General features: G+C 32.3%; 1 protein-coding gene and 1 long non-coding RNA gene across 3 annotated transcripts in view; one reads left to right on the forward strand and one right to left on the reverse strand.

Annotated features, from left to right (window-relative positions):
- The window catches only part of LOC120603825 (uncharacterized), a 42,599-nt gene extending 37,759 nt beyond the window's left edge, over positions 1 to 4,840 (forward strand). For both annotated transcript variants that reach the window (XR_005653178.1, XR_005653179.1), the window contains 2 exons: positions 3,346 to 3,387; positions 4,686 to 4,840. This is a non-coding gene — a long non-coding RNA (uncharacterized LOC120603825). The remainder of the gene's footprint in view (positions 1 to 3,345; positions 3,388 to 4,685) is intronic.
- The window catches only part of SGPP1 (sphingosine-1-phosphate phosphatase 1), a 33,526-nt gene that overhangs the window by 7,813 nt on the left and 13,187 nt on the right, over positions 1 to 12,526 (reverse strand). The window contains exon 2 of the mRNA XM_039864612.1: positions 2,996 to 3,085. Within this exon, the coding sequence (XP_039720546.1) occupies positions 2,996 to 3,085 (90 nt within the window). The remainder of the gene's footprint in view (positions 1 to 2,995; positions 3,086 to 12,526) is intronic.

The raw sequence follows: 12,526 nt of genomic DNA on the forward strand, positions 1-12,526 counted from the left end.
TTTAATCTGCCAGTGACGCCAACAGGGTTTCTAACTGCAAAAATGTATTTTTGGAATGATTGTCTTTGATTATCTTTTTTTTTTTTTTTTAATGGTGACATTGGTTAACGAAATCCAGTAAATTTTAGGTGTACAATTCAACAGTAAGGCATATATATATTGCATTGTGTATTCACTGCCCATGATTGACTTCTTTAAGATCAAAATTTCAAAATCCATCCTTAATAATAAAATTCAAATTTAATATATGTTCACTAAAGAAAAACTAGAAAACACAAACAATAACAAATAGTTATTATCCAAGAATAACTACTATTAAAACTCTTAGTGTTTACTGATCTAGATCTTTCTCTACAACTTAGTTTGAGTTTTTTTAATTGGCTTAACCAGTTTGATTTTTATTTCTTGTTATAAAAGGAGTCAGAGGTACATACTACTTTATAATCTCACTATCTTTCTTAAAAGCCTTTCCATAAATACATATAAACTTTTAGTACAATTTTGGGTAAATGTAATTACCACATATTCATAATTTTACTAATGTAGAAATAAACAGTAATTTGACAAATACTCAGTCTAATAAGTTAAAAATAACTTGTGTTTTAAGAAATTAAATTTTGAGTGCTAGGTTTGATAATAAAGAAAAAATGGGTATAGTAACTTTACTTTTCTGGAAATAAAAAAAATCAATTTAGGAAAATAGACAGATATTAAAAATAAACAAAGCTGTTGCTCTTAGTGTTGTAACAATAACACAGCATATAGCAAATACTGAAAGAAGTATTCATTATAAATTATTTAGAACACATTATTAGAACACTCTTCTTAATGTTAATGAAGATATCAGCTTAGATAATATATCTGAGCACCTACTAGCAACTTCTAGGGCACATTCTGCCTACAGTTCCATACTAATTTCATTATAAACAGTGAAGATACACATTATGATCAAGAAAATAGTTTCATAATGGGTATAATTTCACATATTAATTAAATAATAAGCAATATATTATTGATTAGAAATGGTTGTGGTTATAACATAGAATCACAATTTATAATGCTTGCATGTTATCTGTGATTTTATTTTTTTAAAAAAAAGAAAAACTTGTAATACTATACATGGGACAAGATGATTTTCGAATCGTTAAAAAGACTAGAGTTATCAGAGTCGTTTGACAAAAAAAAATTAATATTGTTTTTATTTCATCTGATTCAAGAGTAGACATTATCTGGTATAAAAAAATTAACTAAACTCAGCTTGAATATTTGATGAATCCTCTAAACACTTTTTTTTTTTAAAGAGCAACATCTTTGGGATTATATATTCAACATAATCAGATTCTTATTACTCATTGTATAACAATAATGAATCTAGGGATAGATAATTTTATCTAGTATCTTTTCCTTCAAGAAATAGCAAGGATTCATTGTTTTATCACTCAAAGTTGCATAACCATTTGGAAGTGTTTTAGGAGTGACATTGCTAACTTTTGGGAGTAGAAAGAAATAACTCTAACAAGGCAGAGAAGGATAATAATATTTTCTTGTAATATTAGATTTGATATAAGACTATGATTCTTAGTCTCATTATAAAATTAGTAGAGATTAGTTTAAAGAACTGTATATAAATTCACAATTTGTGTTAATTATAAAAAGTCAAACAAATAATTTGCTTATTAAGATCATATTTGGGACTTCTGGAAATTTACTAGTGAAGGGGTAGCTGCTAGACGCAAACAATCTAAGTAGGAAATAGAAACTCAGTATTTCCACAGCTATGACAAAAGCTAATGAGATATTTTTATGAGTAGAAAATTCTAAAAGTGAAAGCTGTTAAAGAAAAATTTGGTATAACCCATTAGAAATTTTTGGATTCTGTGAATTATTTCATGTATCTCCACCTTTTTTCTGATCCTTTATCTAGCAACATAAAACATAATATGTTCATAGTATGTCTTAAGAGACACCACACTAGATACAAGGGATAGAGAGAGAAAACATACAGTTGCTTTTCTCATGTTGCTCATTGTCTAGGGGCGACAGATAAGAAAAAAAGCAATTTGTTTAGGATAAATGCTATGCCAGAATTATGCTCAAAATGGTCTGGAAAGAAGGGTCACCTAACCAGTCTGAAGAAACGAAAGATGAGAAAGATAACGAGGCTTTTAAGAGCACTTTTTTGAGTCTTGAAGAATGGATAAGATAGTTAGGCTAAGAAAAGTAAAGGACATTTCAAGCAGAAATTACAGCAATCCTAAAGGTATGAAGGTAAGAAACACCCCTTGTATTTATTGTATTTATGTTTTAGAAAGTATACTATAACAAGAGAGTGAACATTGCATGGAGATGTGTCAAACCAGAAATAGTACTACAAATTAAGAAGCTGTTGCAGTAACCTGGTTAAGATAAAGCAAGTTAGAACTAAGGGAATGTCAATAGGAACAGAGAGGAAGGGAAGTGAGTAGGTGTGGCTGAAAAAAGAGTACAAGGTCCGCGTGCTGCTGCTTTTGAAACTGAATTGCATTCTTAAAAAAAATATCTGCTGTGAGCCCTAAAATATTGTTGGAAAAGAAAACTAGCGTTTAATATGTATATATCAGTGGTATCAGGATAGTTTAAGTACATTTGAAGTTTCTAGTCACTGGGTCTTCATTAATAAATAGATCTCTCCTTGGTTTCTGTAGTCACATTATTGGTTTTGACTCAGCATTACAAGAGGCATAGAAGAGAATGAGAAGGAAAATAAAACTGAGACTGGAAAAATGGAAAAATGTTATCCTGAGTATAATACTTGGTTACTATGGTTGCTGGGAACTCTTTTTTATGAAATAGATGATTATGTTAAAACTTCACAAAACATGTTACTTTTACAAAACACAGATTTACAATAACTATTTTCTTATTTAGGTTTCATTAGTTTGCAAATGACTAAAAATTATTAAAATGCCTGTCAATTTCAGAAAAAAAAAAACCACTATGAACACATTTTCCTTACCAGAATGGAGTGCATTCCCATGTAAATTCTACTTAGGCAAACTAGGGAACACCAGCAGGGAACAAGAATCAGTCCATATATAAGAGGATACTGAAGAGGAAAAAAAGTAAAATTAGTTCAATAAATTAGGGTAAATTTAAACAAGCAAATAAAAAATAAATCGCTATACTATAAAATTCCATGAAAACAAAAACGATGTGTTTTTACTCCCCATTGTATTCCCACCACTAACCCTAAGCATGGCACACAGTACACATTCAAGAAATACTTTTGCATGAATGACCAAGTGAATGAAATCTAATGTTTCTATACTCTTCATTGTGAGAACTGACTCATTTTTGCTTCTACAGTAAAGATTGAATTACCAGCATGATACAGAAAAATAAAAACAGGTAAGACACATACTTTTAATATGGTTCCAAAATGAAAGCACCTCTGAAATAGAGCCTGAATGTGGCCCACGTAGTGGCCCTCACTTCCTTAGGGAGGAAGACTGGATATTATCTCCTTCTCACTTCCATTAGTAACTATCTGCAATTTCTATTGACATTTCCCCATCCTGTATTCAATATACAACATTTTGTAACTTGTTTTCCACTCTGCCCCGCCCCTTCACTAAAATTTCAAATAGTAATCTCATTGTGAAATATTTTGATAGGAAACTGGGAGCAGAAGGTCATAAAAAGGGAAAAAAAAAACAATATGTAGACAATTTTTGCTTTCAATGGCACTAGTTTGAGTTGGCTTTAAATCTCTTGGGATTAGAGGGAGGAAAAAAGAATGGATAGGCATGATGATAAGTTTATAAAGAAAGGGGAAAGGGCACATTTGAGGCAGTTTATACGTCATTACTTCAAATTTCTGAAGAACTGATCTAAATAATTATGTATTATCTTTGACTTCTTCCTTATCCTTCATATTCAACCAATAACCAACTCTTGCTGATTTTACCTTAGAAATATTTCTTGATTCTGTCATCTCTTCTCCATCCTACTTACATTGCCCTTGTTCATTCAGATCCTCAGTTTCTTCTTTAATTCTACCTATTTTTCTGGCCATTTTTCCATATGTATGAGGAACTTGGTTAATGGGGCAAACAGATATTACCATGTAATAAAGTAAATGCTATGACAGGAGTATAGTAGAAGTTCAGAAGGAGTCTAAGGAATGGGCATTTAACTTAGTTTAAGTATGTTAACAAAGATTCCCAGATTAAGTAAAATTCTGGTTGTCCTGAAAGATGAGTAGGATTTAGTATTTAAAGAAAAGAAGGAGTGAGTACAGAGCAAAAAAGGTGGAGGGCATTACAAACAGCAGGAACACGATAAGCAAAGGCTGGTGTGCAAGACATTATAAGTGGTGTGGTTTTCTAGTAGAAGTTTACAATCTTGCTGGGGGGAGGCACTAAATAGCAAACATAAAAATATGTAAATTAGATATAAATGTTAAGTAATACAATATATAAAATATACAAAATATGTAATAAAACGTGGTAGTATTATGGAGAAATAAAGAAAGAGCAGGTATTGAAGAAACGTTAAATGTTCATCAAATACTCCTTGTGCCCCTCCTACATTTTATTTACCTGCAGCTAGATTGGGTCCAAGTGACTAGTTTTGGGCAATGAGCTGGTGGGGGGAAGTGACTTATGACACTTTCAATCATTCTATGAACTCTCTCTTCCCCTCAGGTGTGACCCTGGAAGGCACATGTTGAGATTTATCACAGGATGGGCAAACTTCTTTCAACCCGGGTTCCTGAGGTTCTAAGGAGAACAAAGCTGTTTGCTAACTCATAATAAATATGTAGCACAAACGAGAAATAAACTTTTGTTGTTAGCTGAGATTTGGGGATTAAGTCATTCCCAGAGCATAACCAAGCCTATCATAATTAAAACAGTAATAGAAACAGGATCAGGAGTTGAGGAGTGTGTGTGGGACAGGTTAAATTATTAAATAAAAGACAGTCGATGTGGGCTTTTTGAGAAGCTGAGATTTGAGGCAAGAGAAATTAGCCAAGCAGACATCTGAGAGGGAACATATACCAGGCAAGGGGATCAGGTAGAACAAAGTCTCTAATGAGGAAATGTGGCTGGTAAGGAGACTAATGTGTCCAGAACAGAGAAAGCAAGTAGGAGCTGAGGTGAGAGAAGTATGAGGGCCAGAGCAAGGAGAGCCCAAGAGGCCACTATAAGAAATTTGACTTTTATTGTGAATCAAATGGGGAACCATTGCAGAGTTTTGAGCAGAGCAGTGTCATGATGGCTGCTATGTTGAGATTAGATAATAAGAGATCGAAGGTGGAAACAGGGAAACTAGTTAGGAGGCTGTTGGTATAATGTACGTGAGAGATAACAGTGGCTTCTGTCTCTGTATCAGTCACTCAGGCCTTTTTAATTTTTCTGTTAATTAAAAAAAAAAAAACTGTTAATAGCAAAGGACACTCAAAGAAGTAAACGACAACCAAGAAACTCTCCTTTGCTTTTTCACTTGGAACCTATAAGAAAGTAAAAATGTACAAAGTTATTGATGGGAACTATTTGTACACAAAAGATTGAAGAAAAATTCATTTATAGAGTCTCAAAAGCTAAGACTTGAACGAAAGGGAAAGAGAGTTTTGAACAGGGACAATGAAACTGGCTTTAACTTAACTCAAACACATCTATTCAGGTTTACTATGCTCAAGGTGTTTAAAAATAGGAAAGGAATGCAATCAATCTAGAGGCAGAAGCTAAAGAAGAAGCTATGAGCCTTTTATTTTCCTTTTCCCCTTTTCCAGAGCACTTTTAGACTTCACTAAGGTAAGGTGAAGAGTTGTGAAAAGAATAAGTCATTTTTATTCTTATTGATTGGTTGATATTTTTAAGCCATTAGTCTCTATCTTCAGGATATTTTCCCTAGACTTTTTTCTGGAAAGTAACACATTTGGGGAAATATCTAATCCAGCTCTCACTACGTGACTTTCATATTTACTCTCCATTGAATAACAGAATTCTGCATCACGAAGTATCGAAGCAAAGGAGTATTTCATCAGTTAAATTTATGCAAATAAAAAAAGGCTATAGTTTTTAAGACTAAAGGAAATAAACTAGATAGACTATAGAAAAGTAACATTTCTAAAATGTGATCTTTTTGTGAGAGGAAGAATTATCCATAGTAACCAATTCCCTTGGCACATTTATTTATATTTAAGAATACACAAACTTCGTCTACCTTTAATTTTATATTAAACTGTCTCTGAAAACAAATTTAGGACCACTATCCTCATTTAGATGTTAACTGGAAGAAAAATAGATGTGTGCAGAATTATCCTTTCCCAAAAAATAGAATTTATTATAAATATGTAAAAAATATATAGACCGCTCCATTACAGTCATCCTTGTTAGTTCTCCTTTTCTTCACTATTCCTTAGTATTAGTGTGCCCCAGAGCTTAGTTCTTAGGATATTTCCTTTCTAATCTATACTCACTTCCTTAATGATTTCATCCAGTCTCAGGAATTACATACAATCTTTATGTTTATAACTCAAATTTCTGTCTCTAGCTTGGTATTTCCACTTCAGTGTCTAACAGGCATCACAAATATAACATGACCACATTTGAGCTCCTGATTTCTCTTCCATTTCCCCATCTGGCCAGCTACTCCTGCAGTTATCTCCTTCCTAGTAAATGACTTTATTGTTCCATTTCACAGGCCAAACATCTTGTTATATTTGAGTTTCTCATTCATATCTATCATCCAATTCATTAACAGTATCAGTTATACCTTCGAAATGTATCTTATTGTTCATTGTAATCGCCATGGTAATCACAAAGAAAGTATCTAAAAATATAACAAAAGGAAATGAGACAAGAATCAAAATCGTATACTACCAAAAAAAAAAAATCACACAAAAAAGAAAGCAATAATGTAGGAAATGAGAAACAAACAAACAAAAAAAGGTATAAGACATACAGAAAACAAACAACAAAATGGCAGAAGTCATTCCTTATCACTAATTACTTTAAATGGAAATGGTTTAAATTCCTCAATCAAAAGGCAGAGTTGCAGAATGGATAAGAATACATAACCCAACTATTTCCTGCCTAAAGAGATTCACTTTATATCAAGTGAAACAAAGACATAAACTGGTTAAAAGAAAACAAAATGGAAAAACATTCCATGTAAACAGTAACCAGAAGAGAGCTAGGTGGCTATACTAATATGATGAAATGGACTTTAAGGCAAAAAACTATTACAAAAGACTAAAAACAGTATATGTTGATAAAAGGCCAGTTCATTAAGGAGATACAACAATTATAAACATATGCACATTAAACAAGAGGCCCAAAATAAATGACACAAACATTGACAGAACTGAAGAGAAAAACAGATGGTTCTACAGGCCAGCCTTCTTAGCATTGAAAATCTGCTCTTCTGCAATCCTTTACCTATGTTAAACTTAGCTGATATTTTAAAGTCTCCTGCAGCCTCTTGATCTTCCCTCAAGATCAGTGCAAGTTTTTCATGCCTTTTGAAAAGTACAATCCAACCAGCACAACCCAAGAAGAGTTTAACATTTTCCTTCCTCTAGGTAACATGACTTCAAATTTCCTTGGCTTTCAGCCTCATGATAATGCTGTCCACTATGCTTTCTTTCTTTTTAAACTGACTGCCAACTTATGAATCCACAAATTTAGCCACTTTCCCATCTTTTCCATAACATCATCATACTCTTACAGATACTACTTTAGCACTTTCCTTACATACAAATTGGTGAATTTCCTCTTCTTTTTTTCTGGATGCACTGATTGTTGATTCATTAACATTGAACTCATGGCCAACAGAACTATAACTGAATTAATCTTATCTACCTCACATACATTTTCTTTGCAAAGCATATCACAGCCTTCTTGTGCTTAGGAATACTAGATACCACTACAGCACTGTGCTTTAGGGACCATTTTAAACAGCAAAACGAAGAGCACAAAAAATGTGGAAAACAAGGCACTAAATACATTGTGAAAAAGACTCTCGTTTACAGTATAATAGTTAAAACAAGAAAGCAGAGCACTGCCTTGTTCAACTTTGGCTGGGAACATGTATGCTAGGTGATTCAAACTTTTCGCCTCTCTGCACATGTCTGTGCATGTACTGATTTGGGGGTTATGAATAAATTCTAATGAGGAGGTAAATTTACAAATATGCAATCCATGAATAATAAAGATCAACTGTATGTAAAAATTAAACTACTCTTAAATGACCATGTCCCAAAGAAGAAATCACAGGGAAGTACTTAGAGATGAATAAAACAAAAACACGACATACCCAAAATTATGTAATACAGTGAAAGCAGCATTTGAAGGGAAATGTATAGCAGTGGAGGTGTATATTCAAAAGAAGAAATATCTCAAATAAGTCAAAGCTCTACACCTTAAGGACTAGAAAAAGAGGAGAAAATTAAGTGCAAAGCTAGCAGTAGCAGAGAAATGATCATCTCAATTGCTGCAAAAAGAAAGACAAAATCCAACATTCCTTCATAATAAAAGCACTCAAAAAAAACTAGGAATAGAAGGTAACTTTCTTAACATAATAATGGGCATTTATGAAGTATCTACGGATAACATTATACTCAATTGCAAAAGACTTGGAATGGTTCCTCCCCAAGATCAGGAACAAGACAAGAATGTCCACCTCTCACCAATGCTATTTAACATTGTATAGTAAGTTCCAGCTAGAGCAAATAGACACAAAAAAGAAATAAAAGATTTCTTTTATTTAAATTGGAAAGGAAGAAGTAAAACTCTATTCACAGATGACATCTTAAAAATAGAAAATCCCATAGAATCCACATTCATTTATCCACTCCTACTAGAGTTAATAAATGAATTCAGCAAAACTGCCAGGTACAAGATCAACACACAAAAGCTGCATTCCTATATACCAGCAATGAAAGACTTGAAAAGGAAATTAATATAACAATTACAATAGCATCCAAAAACAAAATACCTAGGAATAAATTTAACCAAGTAAGTGAAAGACTGGAACACTGAAAATTACAAAACATTACTGAGAGAAATTAAAAACTCTTATCTTTGACACAGGACATATTTATGCATTAGGAAATATTTTATATATATTCTATATGTACATGTATATTAATATACCTATGTAATCATTTTTTTTATTATTGTCTATCTCTTTCCTCGAGAATCTAAGTTCCATGGGGGCAAGAATCTGAGTCTTTTTGTTCACTGTGTATTACCAGTGACTACAACAGAGTCTGCACAGTCAGCAGTCAATAAACACTTGCTGAATAAAGTAAATACAGCCTCCGGCCACTAAGAACATCAGTCTTACAGTATCGCATTCACGATAACTTGGGGTTACCAATGATAGCATAGTTATCACTCAGTTCCTGGCCTCAAACCTGGGCTGTGTTAACCTTTCATTTTAAGAGCATCTCTGGAATCCACCATAATAAACGGCAATTTGAAAATCCTGAATAAACTTAGGGAAGAGAATTTCCAATGCTTGTTTAGAATAAACATTATTAGGTACAGATTCTGTAGTTTAAGCTTTTGAAACTAATATACATTTTCTAAAATAAAATAACCCAAGTTGCATAGAAATATAAAACTCATTTCATACAATAGCACATTATAAACTATATTTCTATACTAAAAGCAAAAATAAGCCAAAAAACTTAATCAAAATAGCATGTTTTCATAGTACTTTCCATACTGGTAGGCTAATGGAGAATAATACATGGGTTAAAATAGGTAAAACAAAAACTGACCCATATACAATCATTTAATGTATACACTAATGATAAAAATGTGAACTGAAACATTTTCAACTCAATCTATTATTTTGACCTATCCACATCTGATGTCATTTAGTTAGTTTCTCTTTTAAACTCAGGATCAGTTTAATAATAGAACTCATCATATAAACATCAATTACAATTAAAATATATTTTACATTACAAACCATAAGGAAAGTACTGTTTATTACCATACTAGTTAATATAGTTTAATGTTGACAAAATAGGATCCATTTCTCAATTCCGATTATAGGGAAAGGATTTGTGAGGAAAGAAAGAGAAAGACTGTGTTACAGCTTTTATCATTTTAGAGCTGCAGGAGACCACAGCTTTCCAGATAGACAATGAACAAGGTGAACAAGAAATTCCTGATTTCCTCTGCAGAAACCAGAGTAGAAATAAAAGAAACTTAGCAAATCCATCTTGCAGGCAGTTTCCAATTCATTAATACATTCCAATTCCAACCTATCAAAGAATTTTTTTTATCTAATTGTCTCTTGGATAATCTAGCCCTATTTACTATATGGCCCCAGAAAACTGCTCTAGTGTCTCATGTGGATTCTGTGGTGATTGCTTTTTTAAAATCCCTATGCAAATTTCCAAGGTTGGGAGCAAATCTAGTCTGGGGTGACAAAAGCACTTTCTCAGCACTTTGGGAGAAATAAGCAAACATGCTATTTTGATTAAATAATTTTATTTAACATATCACTTATTATGACCAGGCATTATTCTAAGAGCTTTAAAAATATTAGCTAATTTAATCATGAGAACAACCAAATGGGGTAGGTATTCTAATTTAAATCAAAATGAGGCAAAGAGAGGCCCAAGGTCAAACAGGTATGTATTAAGTTATGAGCTGAGATTCATGAACTCTTAATCACTATGCTAAACTACCCTCCATGTATAAAAGTATGTTGTTTGTTTAATTCCTGTACCCCTAGGATCAAGCAGATTATAACTCAGTCATTTTTAACTTAAGTTTTTCTTACAATGGATACTAGGTACAAATTTCACTTAGAGGTATAAGAGATCTTAAGGGTATTAATTCCACTCCCGTCTCTTTAGAGACAAAGAAACATATCCAGGGATGCTAAATAACATGTAGTATTATATTGTAGTGGCCAATTCTGATGCCTTTCATAATTTACCATGCTTGTTACTTTACACTTTTATCACTATACAAATAGGTAATAATTTTAAGTTTGGTAGGAGTTCCTAGTTTCCATTTTCTTTTTCTTAGAGAATGTTGACTTTATCTACTGAATTTATATATTTCCTCTAATTAGGTTTTACAAGTCCTTCACATTATTTTCAAATTAATAATAATTTACCAAACCCGAAAGAGATCACAGGACATCCTAGATGCTTTTAATTTCATACCACCACCTAATCTTTTCATTACACATCCTACTACAGGAACACTTATCTAAACACTTCCTTCAGTTATTCTACCAAACAGTTTTATTCTTTCTTACTGATACGCTTTCCTTAACTAGCACACATAATCAGAATTACTTTTTATATTAAGGCATTTTCCATTCACATTCATCAAAGTTAGTAAATGAAGTCAGTAAAATGACTTGCAATTAAGGCAAATACAAAAACTATCTTTAATAGAATTTAAAACTTTCAGAGTAAATTAAATATGGCAGACACCAGAAAAAAAATATTTTGAGGAATGGACAATATATATGTAAACAACAGATGACAAGGATAATGCATCAATGACACATATGCCTTATTCTCATATACTGATAGTTTATTGAAAATTGTATAAACTTTCTGGAAAGCATTTTGTCTATACATATAAAAGAGCTCTAAATGTTCCAAATGTATATATATTGGCCTAGTAATCTCTCTCCTACAATTATATACTAATAATATAGAAATATAAGAATCCATATATTAAATGTTTATTATCATAAAACTATAAATATACCACACAACAATGAATAAGGCAATACTGATTGATTATAATACAGTAGTTTAAAATACAGGTTTTTGCAACTACGCAGACCTGGCTCCAGGCATTTACTATATGCATTTATTAGGACTCTAAGTAAAAATGTAAATAACAGAAATCAACTTATCTTGAAAAAATAAAGATATAAGGATAGAGAATATCTCACAGAACCTTATGGCATAATGAAACTAAGCTTCAAGAAGAAACTGGATCTACAAAATGGACAGTAATGAGACCATCTCTTCCTTTTACATATTTCTATTCTTCTTCTGCAGACCAGCTTCTTTGCTCTTTAGTCTACATGGTAGATAAAGGTTTCTGAATTTACCTCATTGAGGAAACCCACCCAAACTCAGTACCTATTCTCAATTCCAGAAGGACAAGATCATGTAGAAAAAATATGGGTGCCCAGTAGCTGAGGGAACTTTTAAAGGGTTGTCAGCAAGGCAGACTCTTTAAAAGGTGCTACTACTTCAGGTGTGGAACATGGGCTTAATTTCATAATCCCTTGGTACCTCAGTTCCCTTGTCTACAAATGGAGATAATAATATCAACAGTAAGGACAACCCTGTAGTGTAAACACTATTTTGTAGGAATATAAAAATATTTTATTCATTAAGAATGTCTTCTACGAATTTTTACCGATTGGAAAACGTATGACATAATATATTAGAGTTCTTCAGAGAAACAGAACCAATATGGTGTGTGTGTGTGTGTGTGTGTGTGTGTAAAGATTTTATATTTATATAAGTATGTGTGTATAT

This window comes from Pteropus medius, unplaced genomic scaffold, assembly GCF_902729225.1.
Source record: "Pteropus medius unplaced genomic scaffold, Ma_sr-lr_union100, whole genome shotgun sequence".
Lineage (NCBI taxonomy): Eukaryota > Metazoa > Chordata > Mammalia > Chiroptera > Pteropodidae > Pteropus > Pteropus medius.